This window comes from Podarcis cretensis, assembly GCF_951804945.1.
Source record: "Podarcis cretensis genome assembly, chromosome: 8".
NCBI lineage: Eukaryota > Metazoa > Chordata > Lepidosauria > Squamata > Lacertidae > Podarcis > Podarcis cretensis.
The window spans coordinates 50,960,186-50,976,967 of NC_137177.1; the positions used below are offsets into that span (position 1 = coordinate 50,960,186).

Here is a 16,782-nt window from a genome sequence, read left to right on the forward strand (position 1 = left end):
GGGAGACAGACGGTTCTTAATGTCTACACAGAGAAGTGGTGCTGTCCTAGGGAGCCCAAAGATTTATTGGGGGTGCAGTAAATTCGTAATAGGAGCTTTGCTGGATGAGACCAAAGCCCATCTACTCCCACATCCTGTTCTCACAGTGGCCAGCCAGGTGCCCCAATGGGAAGCCCAGAAGTGGAACATAAGTACAACAGGAGCTGTTTCCCCACCTGTGACTCCTATCAACTGCATCTGATCCTGTACAAGGCCATCATAATCAGCAGTCCTGGACAGCCTTATTCTCTATGAATTCCTTGCAGTGCTCAGTCTGATGCCCACAGGCATCATCCTCGTTCCACCCTCAAACCCACAACTCCCAGCCCTCCTCTGCTGTTGTCCCACCCAGCAACTGAAATGCTCTGGTAGACTGTCCCTGAAACTGGAGGTTTTTCCTTCTTAGCAACAGACTTCCCCATAAGAATGTCAAAACAAGGCTATGGTTCTGGGTCAGACTAAGGGCTGTGTTGCTTCCGGGGTCCTCACAAGAAAGGAGTGAAGGCCGCGCAGCGCCCTCTCCCCGCCTCTCTGAAGGAGGCCTCTGTCTCTGATCCTCCCTGGCCATGGGTCCAGCTGCCCCGCTGCAAGCCTGCCACCCAGAAGGTCTCTTCCCCTGACTTCAGCGGGATGCGGATTGCGCCGGGAACTCTGCACGTGCTCAGGGGCGCTCGCCTTTTCGACGTTCCAGGGCTCAGATTTCGCAAGGCGGCCGGGGAAGGTTCCGGAGGGAGCCGAACGCCCAAGTCAGCCCAGCAGCCCGCTGGGTGAGCCGGTGGTGCGGACCGGTGGGCGGGCCATTCGCTCGCTGGCGCGGCCGCCTCCCGCGCACCCCGCCCCCCTCCCCTCCCCTCGGCCAGTGCCTAGCGGCGCTCCTCGACGGCCGAGGTGGGGGGCTGCCGCGGCCGCCGCTGCTCTGCTGCGCCTGCCTTCCTGCCTCGCCCCCCGCCCGAACCGGCCGGCCGGCCGGGCCCGCTCCTGCTCCTCCCCGGCGATGAGCGCTCGGGCTGCTGGCGCGGCTGGTGCAGTGACCAGAGCAGCGCGCACGGAGGCGGCGACGGCTCGTCAGGCGGAGGAGCGCACCAGCGCAGCGGCTGCAGCAGCCCGGACGCATGGAGGGGCCGCGAGGGGCCGCCACCCCGGGTAAGTGCGCCGCTCGCGACGGGGGACGCAGCCCTAGCGGGCGCCCTCGCTGCCTCCCTAGGTGGATCACTGGAGCAAGTGGGGCCGCCGCCCCGATGCCGCGGTGAGGGGCTCCGTCTCGCCTGCAGCGGGCGCTGCTGCGCAGGAGCTGCCCGGACGGGCAGGAGGGCGCCTCGGACGCTCCGAGGGGGCAGGTGGACGGGGCCGCCATCCTCTCCCTCCCCGCGCTGGCCAGGAAGGGTCCCCAAGTGGAATGACCAGTTCCCGGCCGCAAATCATAGGGATCACCCGGCCGGTGGCTAGTTGGTGGTGACTCGGGCGGAGGGCGCCTTGGGGATCCCACCGCGCGCCCCCAACTTAGGCGAGGCGCCGCCGAGTGTGTCCGCAGAGGATGGATGGGGCGCGCAGTGGGGTGTGACCGGAATGCTCCCGGAGTGGAGTCTGGACCTCTGGGCCGGGGAGGGTGTGGCTGCCTTGGGCGCGGTGGGGAGGTCGCCTTTGCCGCTTTGCAAGAGGCTCCGGGGTGATGCGTGCTTGGAGGGCCCGGCGGAGCTGGCTGCCTTGCGGGGCGCCTGCTTGGCACTTGGGGCTGCAAGTAGCCTGGCCGCCTGCTTTGAGTGGAGCGGGAGGGAGGCAGCAGTTCCAGGGGTCTTGCCCAGGGCAAGTAGTGTGCGCCCTCTCCACTTTGCTCCAAGCTGGAGAAAGATCTCTTCCCTATCCCTCCTAGAAGCAGGCAGAAGGTCTCTCAGCTGCCCCAGCTGTGGCACCCCTCCCTCGAGGGTATCGTCCCTGTTCCACATCTGGAGCCCAGCAGGCGAGGAAAGGCAGCCCAGCAGCCCGATGCCCTGGCCACCTTCCCGTGACCAGGGCAAGCCCGCGGGCAGGCTGGGGCTCCGCCGCCGGAGGGAAGCGCCTCCTCGCTGCTGCCCTGCCGCTGGGAAGATACCGAGACAGGCCCAGCATCGGAACCCGCAACAAGGGCCCCCTTGTGCTTCACAAGGGCTCAGGATGAGGCCAGTTGGCCCAGGACCCCGCCGGGCTTTACTTGTTTTTAATTATAGGCCTCGCGCAAGAGCGCCCTTGAGCATGTGCTCTTTTCGCTGAATAAACTCAATCAGCACCCTCCCCAGGGCTTGAGCTGCTGATTGATGCGTGTCTTGCCCTTTTACCAGCAGGGGGCGGGAAGGGGTGCTGAATAATATTGGAGAGATAAAGCGTGAATTTCATTCAGGCCCCTGCTACCTTCCTCCTTCCCTCACTCCACCCCATACACATTTATGGAAAGGCTTCCATCTCTGACTGGCCTGATTCCTGGCAGCTCTTGCTTTGGGTATCCGCAGCCAGCCGTTTATTCCCCGTACCAAACGCGCAGCTTCCATCAGTCCAGGCCCGGTGACCTGGAGCGCCTTTCACGTAATATGAGTCAGCAGCAGTTGTGAGAATCTCCACACACACACACACACACACACACCTTCCTCCAAGCCCCCTTCCTTCAGCTGGAGGGGGCAGGCTGGGAGAGGAGCTGAGATGATGGGAGTTGAGAGAAGCAGGCAGGCTCCCTCCTTTTTGGGGGGAGGATGTAGATTGGGGAGGGGGCTGCATGGGGAAGGGGCAGCCAGCGCAGAGCAGCTGGGGTGATTTCCCCAGACAGCTCCAGTCCTTCCAACTCAACAGTCACCAGCAAATTCTCCTAATTGGATTCCTTCTCAACGTTTTCCGTTAGGGATGTTGTCAGATTTAGGAGCCTCAGAAGAAGGATGCAATTTCTGAATCTGGCAAGCAGATGCTTAACATTAATGCCTTATAATGCATTGGCACGATTTTAACATTTAAACACGCACACATTTTCAAACCTGATTCCAAGATCTGGCCAGAGGCATTTCATCAGACACCCAGGGATGGCTCTAGTATAGTTGGAGTTAGCAGAACCTCTCCTGCTGGAGTCCAGCCCCGGGGGGCCACTTTACATACACAAGGGCTGGCGCAGACCAGCCTCCTATTGGCACAGATAGGTGAGGAACCTATTGAGCAGGAGGAGTCCAGGCATTCATTGGCAGGAGCAGCAAGGAACTTTTCTCTCTCTATCAAGGCAAGGGCCTCCTTCCCTAGGGTGATCTGTAGGGTTTATATACTGTTGGTTGGCAAAACAGATAACAGCAGTGGGTGGGGCTAGGGTAAAAAATGGGCAGTGACATCTCCTTTTCTTTCTCCTTTTGCTATCCATTTTTTCCACTGCTGCCTATTTTCTCTCTCACTTTTAGGCACCCCTTCTTCTCCACCTCTCCCTGTCTCCAGCAGCCCCTTCTCCCCCTCCCCTGCCTACCACTGTCTCTTTCTGGCACCCTTTGTTCTCTCTGTCTTTTTGACATCCTCCCCCCCCTGTCTTTTTCTGACACCCCTCCTCTCTCTTTCTGACACCCCTCTTCTTGCTTCCTCTCCCTCTCAACCCAGCAGGGGAGGAACAGATCCCTCTTGTCAGAGGCTTGAACTGATGGCTTGCAGAGCGTTTTTGCAATGAGCCTGAGAGCCGCAGGTTGTCCCTGCCCCTGCTTTGCAGCCTACATTTCTGACACAGAAGAGGCAACAGAGGGAGGGAAGGGAGATGGAGACTGGTGGGGTAGATGGGGAAGGATATGCATTCATTTCAGAGGAAGCAGAAGAGATCATAAAAGCAGCAGGCACATGAGAATACAAAACCTTATCTAAAACTCTTTTGTTAGAGATAGAAACGCGCTATGAAGGAATGATTTTTGCATTATGGTGCTCCATTGGGGAGCAAGCAGAAATAAGATCCTTTAACACAGCATCTCCCTTCTTTCCTGCCCACCCACCCCCACCAGCAAGAATGGCGCCAAAATTTCCTTATTAACAGTGCATATCCTCCTTTAGAGAAATAAATCTGACATTTAGATGTGGCTGTTACTAGTGACCTCCTGAGTCTGGGCTATTGTGTTTGTTTTGAGCCAACCAAAAGCATATCAGTGATATTTCAAAAAGGAACCAAGGCTTAAGGATGAGTCAATACTGTAAAGAAGAAAAGAGGATCCTGGCTCAGACTGGCAACTTCTGCTCAGCAAGAAAAGTTGGGGGGAATTGTTGTCCTTTCCCCTAGACTGGAATAACATGTGAATCTATATAATAATACACATACACAAGCCAAGAGTTGGCAACTTGGCACCCATGAGCACAATGGCACCCTTGAGGTCTTGCTTGGGTGTTCACAAAGGCTTTTGGCCTACCCACCCACATTCACTGTCTTATTGCCTGTGAAGTTGTGAGGGGGGTGGTCCTACTTTCTCCCCCTTGAAAAGTGTATAGCTATAGCACTAAAGGAGGAAGTTGGAAGAATGTTGCTCTTTCCCACATCCTCTTTCACTTCTATGTGTTTTTCAAGGCTCAGATTACGTATTTTATTTAGATCCTTTGGAAAAGCAGAACGCATATGTGTGCGTGTGAGCATTTTCACTCTTTCTGTCTCTCGGGATGGGGGCTGTTCTAGGGAGAGACGGGATAAGAGGCATTGGCACGCCCTCAAAATTCCAGATGTGCCCAGAAAATGGTTCCCATGCCAGGTTTCAGCTGCAGAATGAGGAACATGTTCAGCACCTCTGAACATGTGCAGAGAATATTTTGTTTACCACTGGGATGCAGCAAATCCCCAAATACTTAGCTGGTTAAACATTTGTCTTAATTTTGTTTAGATTGGTTTTTATTGGTTATTAAAATGATTTTAAATGGTTGCATTGGTGGCCACTTTACCAGGAAAGCAGACTACATATGTACGCAGAAAATTAACAAGCAAAATCAACAAACCAATGGGGGTGAGTTTCAAGACAAACCGTAGCCCTGGTACTTCTCTTTTCTGGAGGAAAAAAGCATTCCCTACTGGAGCTGTTTGTAAGGTGGAATCTGCTGATCACCACGAGCTGCTGCAGGTTAAACAGGCAATTCTGACTCAGCAAGGAGTTCTGCAACCTGTAGAATGGGTTGGATGAAATGCAAAGAATTTGGACAGAATCCAGACACAGTTAAATAAACAGCTCTGTTTGGGCTAGGAGAAAAGCGTGTTTGCTCTGTCTCTACTGTTGGAAAAGGACAGTGGATGCTCTTGGATGTTGGGGGCCTCCTTTGAAATGAGCATCACCTCTGCTGGCAGTGCTGCACCCCCAAAGCCCCTTCATGACTCTTAGGTTAAAAAACAACCAGATTGTTACCCACACTAGTCCATGTATTCCCCAGGGCCCCATCATCCCAATCTAATAGATCAGAGCATGCTGACTGCAGAACTGGCAAAGAAGCAGCAGCAGCAGCAGCAGCAGCAGCAGCAGCAGCTTTGGATCCATGGCTTGATTGCTCACAACGTAGTTTGGGAGGCATTCTCAAACCCCAAATGTTGTCAGCAGCTCAGAAAAGAAGATGTTGCTCTCACTGAAATTCCCCCTTTCACTGCCCTTGCTTTGAGCTGGCTAAATGGAGACTTCTTGTTCTCTCTGCTCAATGCTAATAGTTTCATTGCCCCTGGAGCAAGCAAGGGCTGTGGGCTCCCTCTCCCCTTAGCTCCAGTCCATTAGGGAATATTGCCCCCTCAATTCATTCAGTGCTGCTAGTACATCTCTATTGGGAATCAATGCCCAACTCCCCCACCCTCCTCCTGCTGGGCACATTGCGCTGCTGCTGCACATCTGTGGATGAGAGGAGGAGGCATGGAAATTAAAGAGCACTTTGTTTTTCCAGCATGATGTGCAGGGATGCTACAGCAAAATTCTGTAAGTGCATATATACACACACACTTGCAATCATGTAAGGGTACGCTGGAGGACTCAAATTCAGGACACAAGTGCTGGAGGAGGGTAGTTTTGTGGGGGAGAGTGATGTGAAAAACGAGAGCAGTGTTGACCATGGGTCCTCCCAGCACATCAACATGCATGCTTAGCTAGCTGGGATTTGCATTTATGTTCTGGGTAACAGCACCAACATCCTGCCTGTTAATGAGCGGGTAGGACCCAGCCTGCCAATCATTTGTGGCACAAACCTCATGTGCCCCTGTTGTAGGGTGCCAGTTGCCTGATAGCTGGCACAGTGCTGGGGCAGTCCCTGTGTGTGGCCTTGGCACAATGGATGAGGCGGAGAGTGATTTCCCAAGCTCAGAGGTTCTGCTTTTCTGTGTCTCTCTAGCTGAGCCCTTTATATGAGTGGACTGTGCAGACACAGGCTTTCTGGCACCAGCCATGATGTAAAGAGGGAGAGGGGGCACACATGCAAAGTCCTAGCTCCTGGGGAGGGTCATGTGTACCACAACAAGTCCCTGACTTAGCTGCCAACACTGGGCAAAGTGAACGTCTCATCAGAGCATCTGGGGAGACCTGAGCTATGACCTACAGGGAACACCAAAGAATAGGATTTACTACAGGAGCCTTCCCCAACCTGGTGCCCTCCAGCTGTTTTGGACCACAATTCTCATCATCCCCAGCCAGTGCTGCTGATGGGAATCATACACCAAAACAGCTGGAGGGAATCAGGTTGGGGAAAGCTGCTGGCTCAGAGTCTCTCGTTGTGTGACTGTTCTAGACTCTTGTGCAATTGCATTGCTGGGATTACCTGCACATACCGAAGCCAAGGCTGCTGGCATGTCTTCCACCCCTTGGGTACAAAACTGATGGCCATGGAGTAGGGGGTCAGTGGGGAGACATCTGAGCACACACAGCCCATGGCTCACAGTCAGGACAGTGGTTCTGGTGGCATCTTCCTTCCTCCTGACAGACCAGCCTTTGTTCTGGGTCTGCCTGCCAGCCTGCTCTCAAACAGACCAGTCCTTTGTCATTGCAACTCCCAGCAGCAGCTGGTTCCTTAGCAGGAGCCCCAGGTTCTTGGTACCCATCTGTAAATTGCCCTGGGAGAAAGTGCCAACCTTTCTTCCTTTGCCACTCTTCAGGCAAAGCCAGCTGCTGCGCTTCCTGTTTTGTCCCACACCTCTCTGGGTAGCTCTAGGAGTCCTTTTAGAGTTATGAGGCAGGGGGTGTTTAATACTGGGGAAGGGGGAGATAAGGCCCCTCCCCCTTTCCTGGATGAGCTCTTCATCCAAGGCTGAGCAAACAGAAGAAAGGGCAAGGAGAAGGAAGGAAACAAGGGCTAGGGAGGGGTGTATCAGGTGTCTGCAAACACAGCCCCTTTGTTAATAGCCTCACAGCTGCAAAGAGCCTCTTGCGGCAGATTGTGCAGCTTTGCTCATTTACCCCCTTTTTCAGTTTGGGGTGCCCATCCTAGAAGAAAGCTGCACAATGATTCTTTGAAGCCTGGATATCTCAGTTGGTTAGAGCATGGTGCTGATAATGCCAAGGCTGCAGGTTCGATCCCTGTATAGGATAAGGTTACGAGATGTCCCCGTTTCCTGGGGACAGTCCCCGGATTTACAGCTTTCTCAGCATTCAGATGTACATAGCAAACAATAAGTGTCCCTGGATTCATTTTAAAAATCTGGTAGCCTTAGTATAGGACAGCTGCCTATTCCTGCATTGCAGGGGATGGGACTTAGATGATCCTCCGGGTCCCTTCCAACTCTACAATTATATGATTCTAAGACCATGAGCCCGCAGAGGTGCATCTGTGTGGCTTGGCTTGGCCTGAATGGGAGCTACATAAAGAGGGAAATGGGAAGGGAAGATGAGAGGACAAAGACCACAGGGGTATTGCAGGTTGGCATTCCAATTACGTAAAAAAGAGGGCACAGATTTCCATATGAAATTTTATATGTATGGATGTACAGCCAGGCATCCTTTTCTCATAGTAGCTACCCAGATGTCAGTGGGGAACCCTCAAGCAGGAGCTGAGCCCAAGTGCCCTCTCCTCACTTTGATTCCCAGCAACTGCTGTTCAGAAGCAGGTTGCCTCTGACTGTGGAGGCAGAGCATAGCCATCATGGCTAGGAGCCACTGACAGACTTACCATCCATGAATCTGGAAGGCCTTTGGTTGGCAGAGGCTTGGTTAAGGGCTTGGAGCCGAACAGAAAGCTATTAAGGAGTGAGGCTGCAGGAGGAACCTGCAGGAAGAGCAACAGCAAATATCTTAAGTTGAAGTTTAAGTGGCAGAACTGTGGGAGACGCTTCTCACATGGTGCCAGTCTCTGCTAGATGCAAGGAGGGGATAAAACACACACACACACACACACACACACACACGGGGGAGACAGCCAAGTTGCAGCTAGACATGGTTGAGGCGGCAGGCTGGATTAATCCTTGCAGCCGAATTCAGCACAGGAGGGTGAAGAAATGCAAAAAATGGAGAGCCAAAGAAAAGAGGAATGCTGTAGCTCAGCCGAACGGTGACCCAACACCTGAGATTTGGTAGAAGCGGGAGGTGGAAGTTGTTCCTTGGTTTCTCATCTGCCATGAATAAGTTGCAGGAGTGGCCTGGATAAGGAGCTGGAGTTTAAGGACAGAGAAGCATTAGAAAAGCCATCATCCTGTTCTCACAGTGGCCAATGAGGTGCCTGTGGGAAACCCTCAAGCAGAACCTGAGTGCAATAGCACCCAGCAAGTGGTCTTCAGAAGCATTACAGCCTCCGACTGTGGAGGCAGAACCATCGTGGCTAGTAGCCATCCAGGCTGGTGGTCAGTTTAGGGGTCTGTTCCCAGAATTCGCTGCAGAAACAAAGGGCAGTCCCGCTCAGTTTCCTTCCTGCCAATTGGGGGGGGGGGGCTTGTATGGGAAACAGGCCTCTCCTACCTGTTGGCCAACAAGCCTAACTGTATCCACCTGAACTGAAAAGGGATGCTGATGCCGGGTGGGTCTGATCAGGCCTGCGTAGTGATTCTCCCTTTGCTCTCCTACCATGTCTCCTGTAAGCAGATGCAATCCTTTGTCGTTTCAGAGCTGATTAAAGGGGCCCAAACGCCAGAGCGGCTGGCCCCCATTATTGTACCCATACATGGACTGGTGGAAGAGCCCCACAGCCCCCCTGCTGAGGAAGAAGGAGGGATACCAATCCCCACTTCCGGGCTGCTGCAGGTTGCGGAACGCAGGCGTAAGTAAAACCTGGAAGGAAGGAGTTGGCTCTCTGCTGGCTGTAGGAGAAGGCAAAGACCTGTCTGGGCCCCTAGCCCAGCTCAGCAACTCCCCCTGAGATCCTGGACTCCCTTACAGCTGCATCTCCTGGGAGCTGCAGAAAGGCCCACCTGGGAGCTTACCACAAATAAGAAGCATACTTTGCATTCATTTAAAGTGCAGAGGCTAAAAGGCTGAGCTACGGAATCAGGAAAGTCCCTGGCTCAAATCTTGCCTCTGCCATTAACTCGCCAGTGTTCCCTCTCCGGCCTCAGTCTGCAGACCATCTGCAGTGTGGGGAGGGCATGTCCGAGTCCAGGACAACTGACCCTATCAGAGGGCCTTCTCGTCTGTTCCCACACTGCCTAACTGGTCATGGTTCTCACTGACATCTTGTCTCCACAGAACCTTTGAGCAGCGTCTCCTCCCTTGAGGTGCACTTTGACCTTCTGGACCTAACTGAGCTTACAGACATGTCTGACCAGGAGCTAGCGGAGGTCTTTGCTGACTCTGATGATGAGAACACAGGCAATGAATCCCCTGCTGGTAAGTGTGGTTGCTCGATTTAATCGTAAACCAATTAATTATGCAAGCTTTAAAATGGAGGAACTAATTAGTCAATTCCAACTGCATACATCTGCATAGACCTAAGATAGCTCCAAAGGTTGGGGGAGAAACATGTTGGGATTCAAAAGAGGGATCAGCAAGCTGTGGCCCTTGAAATGTTGCTGGACTACAACTCCTATCATCCTTGACAAAAGAGCGCAAGATGAGACTGCCGGGTCGAGCCAACGGCTGCAGATCTAATGATCAATGTGGCACTCATCCTGCTAGGCATGTGGGCAGAGGCAGTGTCACATAAATTGGCTTTACAAAGCAGCTAAGCAAGTGCCTTATCCGGGGGGGGGGGGGTGTCAGCTGACACCTTTCCACCCATCCCACCCTCTAGTAATCTCACTTGCAAGTGTGAGATTACTTAGGAGAAGCATATCTGGAGAGGCGACTCTGCTCTCCAGTTTTGATCCTAGGAAATTTTCAAACCACAAACGAAGTTACCGTTTCTGCAGCTTCTTAGAATGCTTTCCTTTTTATACCATAGTTCCTGCTGGTTGGGATTAATGTTGTTACCCCATTCAGTAGGATTTTATTGATTTCAGTATAATTCTGGTCTGTTGTTCCCCTCCCCAGGCTTTAAGTTTAACAAGAAGCAGTTCAGACATGATGCCACAAAGGGCCTAAGCATCAGATGTATGCCCTGAGATCTGTTGCCTTCCAACCTGAAGCATATTCAATTGCAAAATGGCAACTCTGTATGGTGCCTTATGGCTCCGCAAAATATGTTTCTGTACTCAGGTGCCCTAATTTCCTTTTTCTTTTTCGTCATGTATCTAATTCTCAAAATTACTTTTTAAAAACTGTTGATGTTCAGTGCACAAGAGTGAGTCTATGAGGCCCAATTCTTGCAGCGTAATCTTATCCATCTCTAGCCAGAGGTAAGTCCCACTGAGTTCTATGGTGCTTACTCCCAGTTAAGTGGGAACAGGATTGCAAACAGAGTAAGATGCTTTTAATCAGCTAGGCAAGATCTAGGGCACAAAGACTAGGGCAGTGGCAGGGGGAAGAGTGCCTGGCAACTGCCTTGTGGGGCTTGCACATCACCCCAGGCAGAGCTGCTGCGGCAGAAAGGTCACCTGAGCCAATCAACCCCACCTGTGATGATAAGGAACCCAAGCATGGAGTGACAGTGTGAAATCTGCTTAATCAAGCATGCCGGTAGGGGTGTGTGTGCGCCTCATTAAGCAGCCCAGCTGTGCCAAGAGTCTCAGAAAACAGATAGCATTTGACAGGTGTCTCAGAAAAGGAGACACTTTGGCTTAGAGGATGTTCTCTTTGATTGTGGAAAATATCAAGCTTCTCCCTGGGGCAAGCTGGTTCTCCTCTGAGTGATGATGTCCTCATTATCTGCTTGAGGATGATGCGCAAGCTATTGCTCTAGGGAGGGCTTGCGCACTGTGTGTGTAGGGAGGAGGGAGGGCTCCCCATCCCATGATTCCAGGCCCTCTTCTCCTGCCCCTCCCAGAGCAATGGCACGATGAGCAGCTGTGCTGAGAGGGGTATGAAGAGGGTGTCTGCGATGGTGTCTGCGGAGGCAGCAGCTGCATCCCAGTGACACAGATGGAGTGGAAATGCAGATCAGCCTCCTTGGTGGGAAAGTGTGAGTGGAATTAATGAGGAGAGTTCCCTGCACTCTCAGCAGAGAAGAAGAGGCAGGGAGGGAAATCCAGGCTGCAGGTCGGCTTTTTGATTTGTTATTATTGGCCATCATGTGCATGGATCACACAGAATGAGGCGAGCAGACTCTCAGGGGATCTGCCAAAAACACCCAGTGGATCCCACACCTCTGTTCTACTTCTTCACAGAAAATGCAGGGCTCAAAGTCCTCCCTCTTTCACTGGGAGGCTGCGTCTGGAAAGGGAGCCTATTTGATTTTGAGCAGGCCTTGCAAAATGTATTGGCTGCACAGGCCGCAAGTACAGCAAGGGAGACCCACGTGAGCTGCTCATCAAGGCCCCACGGAACTAGCTGGATGTGTCCTTTGATGTGGACACAGCTGGGAGCTGGCGCTGCGCATGACTAGCTGCCCCTCGCCGGAGTGGGAGGACTTTGTGTTTCTCACTGAGAATTTTAAGTTGGCTACTGTTTTTATCTGCTTCTCTTCTGCTCTGCTGTTGTTTTATCTGCTTTGGATATTTGTTTTGTTTTTATTGTACATTGCTTCAGATAGCTGCCTTTGACACCCAGTATGTGGAAAGATGGGTCATAAATTAAGGGCTCGTCCAAACTTGACTTGTATTTTGATTGCATTCTGCCCTGATTACTGTACTTTTCCATCTATAAGATGAGGGTCTTTAATTTAAACATTAGCTTTAAAATTATCCCTCGTCTTATACTTGGGTAGTGCAGAGTGGGGTTGGGCGATTGGTCACAGCTGCAAGCAGGAGATTCTCAGTGGCAATAGTGCTGGTGATTGGTGGCTGTGAGAAGGGCTGCTGGCGATTGGCTGCCATTTTCCATTTTCTTAATTTGAAGTCCCCCAAAATAGGGGGCGTGTTATACATGGAAAAATACGGTAATTCCCCAGGGTCCGAGAGGTTTTCTCATTGTTCTGCAGCTGTGCCTTGCAAAAACCAGTTCTTACCCACTGAACTGGATCTCCTCAGATGCATGGAAAATCCGAAGAGAGAGGTTGCTTACCGAGCTTCTGAGTCAACGGGTACAATGGATTTTTCTCAAGGCACAGTCACAGAACAATGGGGAAACTCTTAGACCTGGGGGAATTAGTTGGTACACGATGCAATCAAAATACGGGTAGACGAAAGTGTGGCTGAGCCCTGATTTTTGCAAAATCTCCAAGAAAGAAAGAAAGAGAGAGAGAGAGAGAGAGAGAGAGAGAGAGAGAGAGAGAAAGAAAGAAAGAAAGAGAGAGAGAGAAAGAAAGAAAGAAGGAAAGTTTTGAGCTTTTTAAAACAGGAAATTTGCCAAAAAAAAAACCCCAACACTTCCAATGTAGGCTGTCATATACCTGGATTTTCCCAAACATTCTAAACGATTTCTGAAAATTCTGCCTGGATGCTATTTTTGCGGACAAATCCCCAGATACGTCTGGGAAATTCCAGACATACGGCAGTCCTAACGAAAGGTCTGTCGGTGTGAGGAAGCAACCAGGTGTGCTGGTCAGGTCCCGACCTGCCTTTCTTTCTCTCGGCATAGGTCTGCACCCCCACCCCCACCCTAACCCCCGGGCCGGCTACCTGCGCTCCCCATCCTGGACGAGGTCAAAAGGTGATCAGGGCCGGGAGAAGAAGCACCTCAGCGACTCAGAGCTCCAGGCCAGCAAAGCAGACACTTTCCTTACTGTGGAGAAGCCGAAAGAAGAATAACGAGAGCCAGACCAAGGTGCCAACACTCACTCTTGCACTAACCACAAATTCCAAGCAATTTGTGACCTTAAGAGACATTCGTTCTGCCTCCTCCTCTGCCTCCCTCCCTCCCTCCCTCCCTCCCTCCCAGGTCAAGACATTTGCCAGTCTTGCTGGTTGTGTAAAAATCATTTCGCTTAGCCCCCGGCCATGAGTTACATTTGCCCATCAGGACCTTCTCTGCATTGCCATCAACACCAAGCAGCAGATGCCACGTCTAGGGGAGACGGCTGCAGTCCTGTTTCCTTTAGGCACTTTTGAACCTTTTGCTGCTACCTTCTCAACAAAGCCAGTGGCGATGGACACACCAACAAGAGGCTACCTTGCTGGGGACGAGTAGAAACGGGAAAGGGAGAGCGGCTTGAAGCACACAGCAATAGAGAAAAAGTTCCCCTTCTTCAGCCATGTGCCTTGAGCAATGCTGGGGTGATGGGAGGCAGCGTCTCAGCCAGGGAAAGGAACCTTGTTATACCAAAGGAACCTGGGGGAACTCAGAACCATTTCTACAACACTTCCAGGATATGTGATGAAGCCAAAAGTCCAGCTACCAGGAGGACCTGCTGGGAAAGGGGGGAACCAGCCCTCACTTCCGAAAGCACATTTTCTTCCCAGTGGCCTTAACTCCCAGCTGCTGCTTTGGGGTTTTGGTCTTCTTAGCACACAGCATCCACAGGCTTGGCCTGGCTCAGCATCAGGGCAGCTGCACGCTTCTCCTCCTGCAACTCTGAGCATTCTCACAACTGCTTTGAAGCCAGGAAGGAGCAGGACCGAATTGAGCAGCTAAGTACGTCCCCTTGTGAACTGGGGAGGCCTCTTTGTGCCAGTGGAAAGAGGCACGCTGCTGAGACTGCTTCTTGCCCTGTTGTGCATTAAACCAGAAGCTCTCAGCCAAGCGCTGGACCCAGCTTGTGTTTTCCCTAGTGGTGGCCCTCTGGTGCCTGAATGCCCTTGTAGCAGGGACAGGGAGTTAGTTCAGTCTCTGGGGTCCCCTTCAGCACAGGCTCCTTCCAAGGCTTACACACCCTCTTGTACCCTATTGAGGTTTGGGGGCCTCAGAAACTTTGGGGGCCCACTGTCCAGTTTACCTTACCTTCCTCACCATGGCTGGTCAGCCACTTGGTGTTGCCGCTTGGCAGACTGGGCACCTGCTGTTGGCACCCAGTTAGCTAGACCCAGAGGATTGCATCCCCTCTCTCCCCCTCTCCTTCTCAGGATGGGAAAGCCAGGATGGGGCAGGAACAGCAGCTTCTCTCTCCCAGCCCAACACCATTCAAATCATGTTGCTCCATTCACTTTGCAAATGTGCCGCAGTCCATACTGGGTTTGCTATCAAAACATGCCTGTCAGTGACATTGAACCGGAGGCTGAGAGGTGGCAACTTGCAGCTGAGGCCATTCAGTTAGGTGGGACCACAGGCCAGAGCTCAGCCCAGCCCTCTGATCCATCAACCACACTGACTCTCCGGACCTCCAACGGAAACGGGGGCACTGCACAAGCCCCAAAGCCTACAGAGTAACTGCACAGCCCTGTTCTGGGTGACTGCATCTTTCTGGGGGAGGGAGTGTGGGGGGGAACGGCTCCACAGCCTGAGACACCGCAGTAGCCATGGGCGAAGGGAATGCTGCATTTCTTTTCAGCCACCAAGAGAGGTGGTCTGGGCCTTAGTTTAAAGCCGGTTTCCTTGCCAAACAGATCAGAGGGCGACAAAATCTTCTCATGCATTCCTGGGATGAGTCTGTAGCAAGCAGCAGCCTCCATCCTCTGCAGCAAAATGCTGGCATCTTAAGGCAAGAGGGATTTGTGTCAAGACAAATGGAGCTGCAGATGCGTTCCTTCCTCCTCTTTGGGAATTAAAAAATGCACAGCCCTCAGCCCTCTCCACTTTGCCTGCCATGCCAGAGGAGATAAACTTTCAAGCCCCATTGTGGAGCGCAGAGCGTAGATGACGAGGACTCTGAGGCCTGTCCAGAGTTTCACGGCTTAACAGATAAGCATCTGCTGATTGCAGCACAAGCTGATCTCGCAGCCAGCTGAAGTGGAAATGCTGGTGTATCATGATGCCCAGATGACATATGAGCCACCAGGGAATGTGTGTGTGTGTGTGTGCATGTGCCGAGAGGGGGCTCAGGGAGAACAACAGCTGCCTGCTTCCCAAATTGATCCTTTGCTTCCACAGCCAAATTCAGCTGTTTGCAGGGATGCTCTCAAGTGCATCCACACCCTTCCAGTTCACAAAACCCAGTTTGTTGTTTATAACACAGGAACCAGAAGCCAACCCTGGAACCCTGAGTCCCTGTGCCAATTTAAACTGGATCTAACTGGGGCTTGTGGCAGAAGAGGGACATCACCGAAAAGCAGCCACTTCTGGAGGACGTGAGGCTGGTTTCATCCTTGCTATGAACTGAGGAACAGTCAGCTTTGTTGGCCAAAGTGGAGGCAGGAAGCTGCAGCAGGGATACCACCAGATCAGCACAATAACAGTGGCCCAGAGGCAAGGGGAGCAGGGGAGCCAAAGCCACTTCCCTGGTGCGCTGCATTTTTCTCACTTGGCACAGCGACAGCATCAAGGCCACTTGAAGGCAAAGGCCATGAAGCTCTTCCAGGTGGCGAGTTCATGTTTCCATCATGTCCAGCCCCCTCATGCTTGGAGACTCACCTCTGGGTTGCTCACTCTTGGCAAAGCACAATTCCTGTGGACTTGCATTGTGCACAGTTGGGAGAAGGCGGCCTCAATAACCCTGACAGATTACCCCTGGGGTCTCCGCTCAAGAGCTGCTGGAGGCTGTCCTTCACAGCAATCAGGGTTTCTTAAAGCCACAGAACCAAATTTTCTAGGAGCAGCAGCTAGAATGATCCATACCGTTCTCTCGCTCCCTCCTTCCTCATGCCAACAGGTCCAGCCAGTTGCTCAGCTGGGGGCTCCTTTGCTCCCTCTGAAATACTCAGCACACGCAACAGTATTTACCTGGGCACAGAGGACCAAGCAGAACTTTTCTGCAGGCACACAATGAACAGGGGTCAGGAAGGCAGGAGGTGGCACTTCCAGATACTTCTTGCCCAGCTCTTGGCCTCTCATTGGGCAAGGTGTAAGAGCTGGCAAAACAAAGTCTCAGTTGCTCTGGCTGAGGCAGTGTGGCAGAACTACAGCTTTTACAGGAGCCAATCAGAAGTGTGCTGGATATCACCTAACGATGACACAACGTGTCCTTTGCTGTTCTTGGGGCTGGGCTGCAGCGTTGACTCTGTCACACAATCCACTTGCTGGTGCCATGAGCAGGAAAACTGCCCAATCAACCGTGCAGACCCAGGTCTGACCTTGATGATGCCCTGCACACCACTGTCTTGTCATTCACCCAACAGACGTGTATAATCCAGGTTTCTGCACTTGGGGTTTGAAGTTTGAATGTGCCCAGTTATGGTTTATTGCTGCCCCCCTCCAACCCCTGGGGTCAGACAGCAGAGGCCTCTAAAGCTGTGGAACAGACCCAGCAATAGATCACAGGGTGTGTCCTGTCCTGGCAATGTAGTCTGAACCATTAAAGCAAAATCATTGCTTTTTCTGTTGTTTTGCTTTGTTC

The 16,782-nt window shown here is 52.3% G+C and overlaps 1 protein-coding gene and 1 long non-coding RNA gene across 2 annotated transcripts; one reads left to right on the forward strand and one right to left on the reverse strand.

The window, feature by feature from the left end:
- The first annotated feature begins 1,025 nt into the window (after positions 1-1,025).
- On the forward strand, positions 1,026-16,760 carry DBNDD1 (dysbindin domain containing 1). Its single transcript, XM_079988169.1, has 4 exons — positions 1,026-1,182; positions 9,052-9,204; positions 9,630-9,770; positions 12,996-16,760. Exons 1-4 carry the CDS (start codon positions 1,152-1,154, stop codon positions 13,163-13,165), a joined length of 495 nt encoding a protein of 164 aa, XP_079844295.1. The 5' UTR covers positions 1,026-1,151; the 3' UTR covers positions 13,166-16,760.
- LOC307222596 lies at positions 4,874-8,631 on the reverse strand. Its single transcript, XR_013841808.1, has 2 exons — positions 8,125-8,631; positions 4,874-5,157 (listed from the first exon to the last, which is right to left on the reverse strand). It is a non-coding gene; the product is annotated as an uncharacterized lncRNA (long non-coding RNA).
- Positions 16,761-16,782: the final 22 nt, after the last annotated feature.

Excerpts from the sequence above, each read along its gene's own strand:
- DBNDD1 (XM_079988169.1), top strand. The coding sequence starts at position 1,152 with ATGGAGGGGCCGCGAGGGGCCGCCACCCCGG. Across the intron at positions 1,183-9,051 it reads GCGAGGGGCCGCCACCCCGG|AGCTGATTAAAGGGGCCCAA; the intron begins GTAAGTGCGCCG and ends TTGTCGTTTCAG. Across the intron at positions 9,205-9,629 it reads GCAGGTTGCGGAACGCAGGC|AACCTTTGAGCAGCGTCTCC; the intron begins GTAAGTAAAACC and ends TTGTCTCCACAG.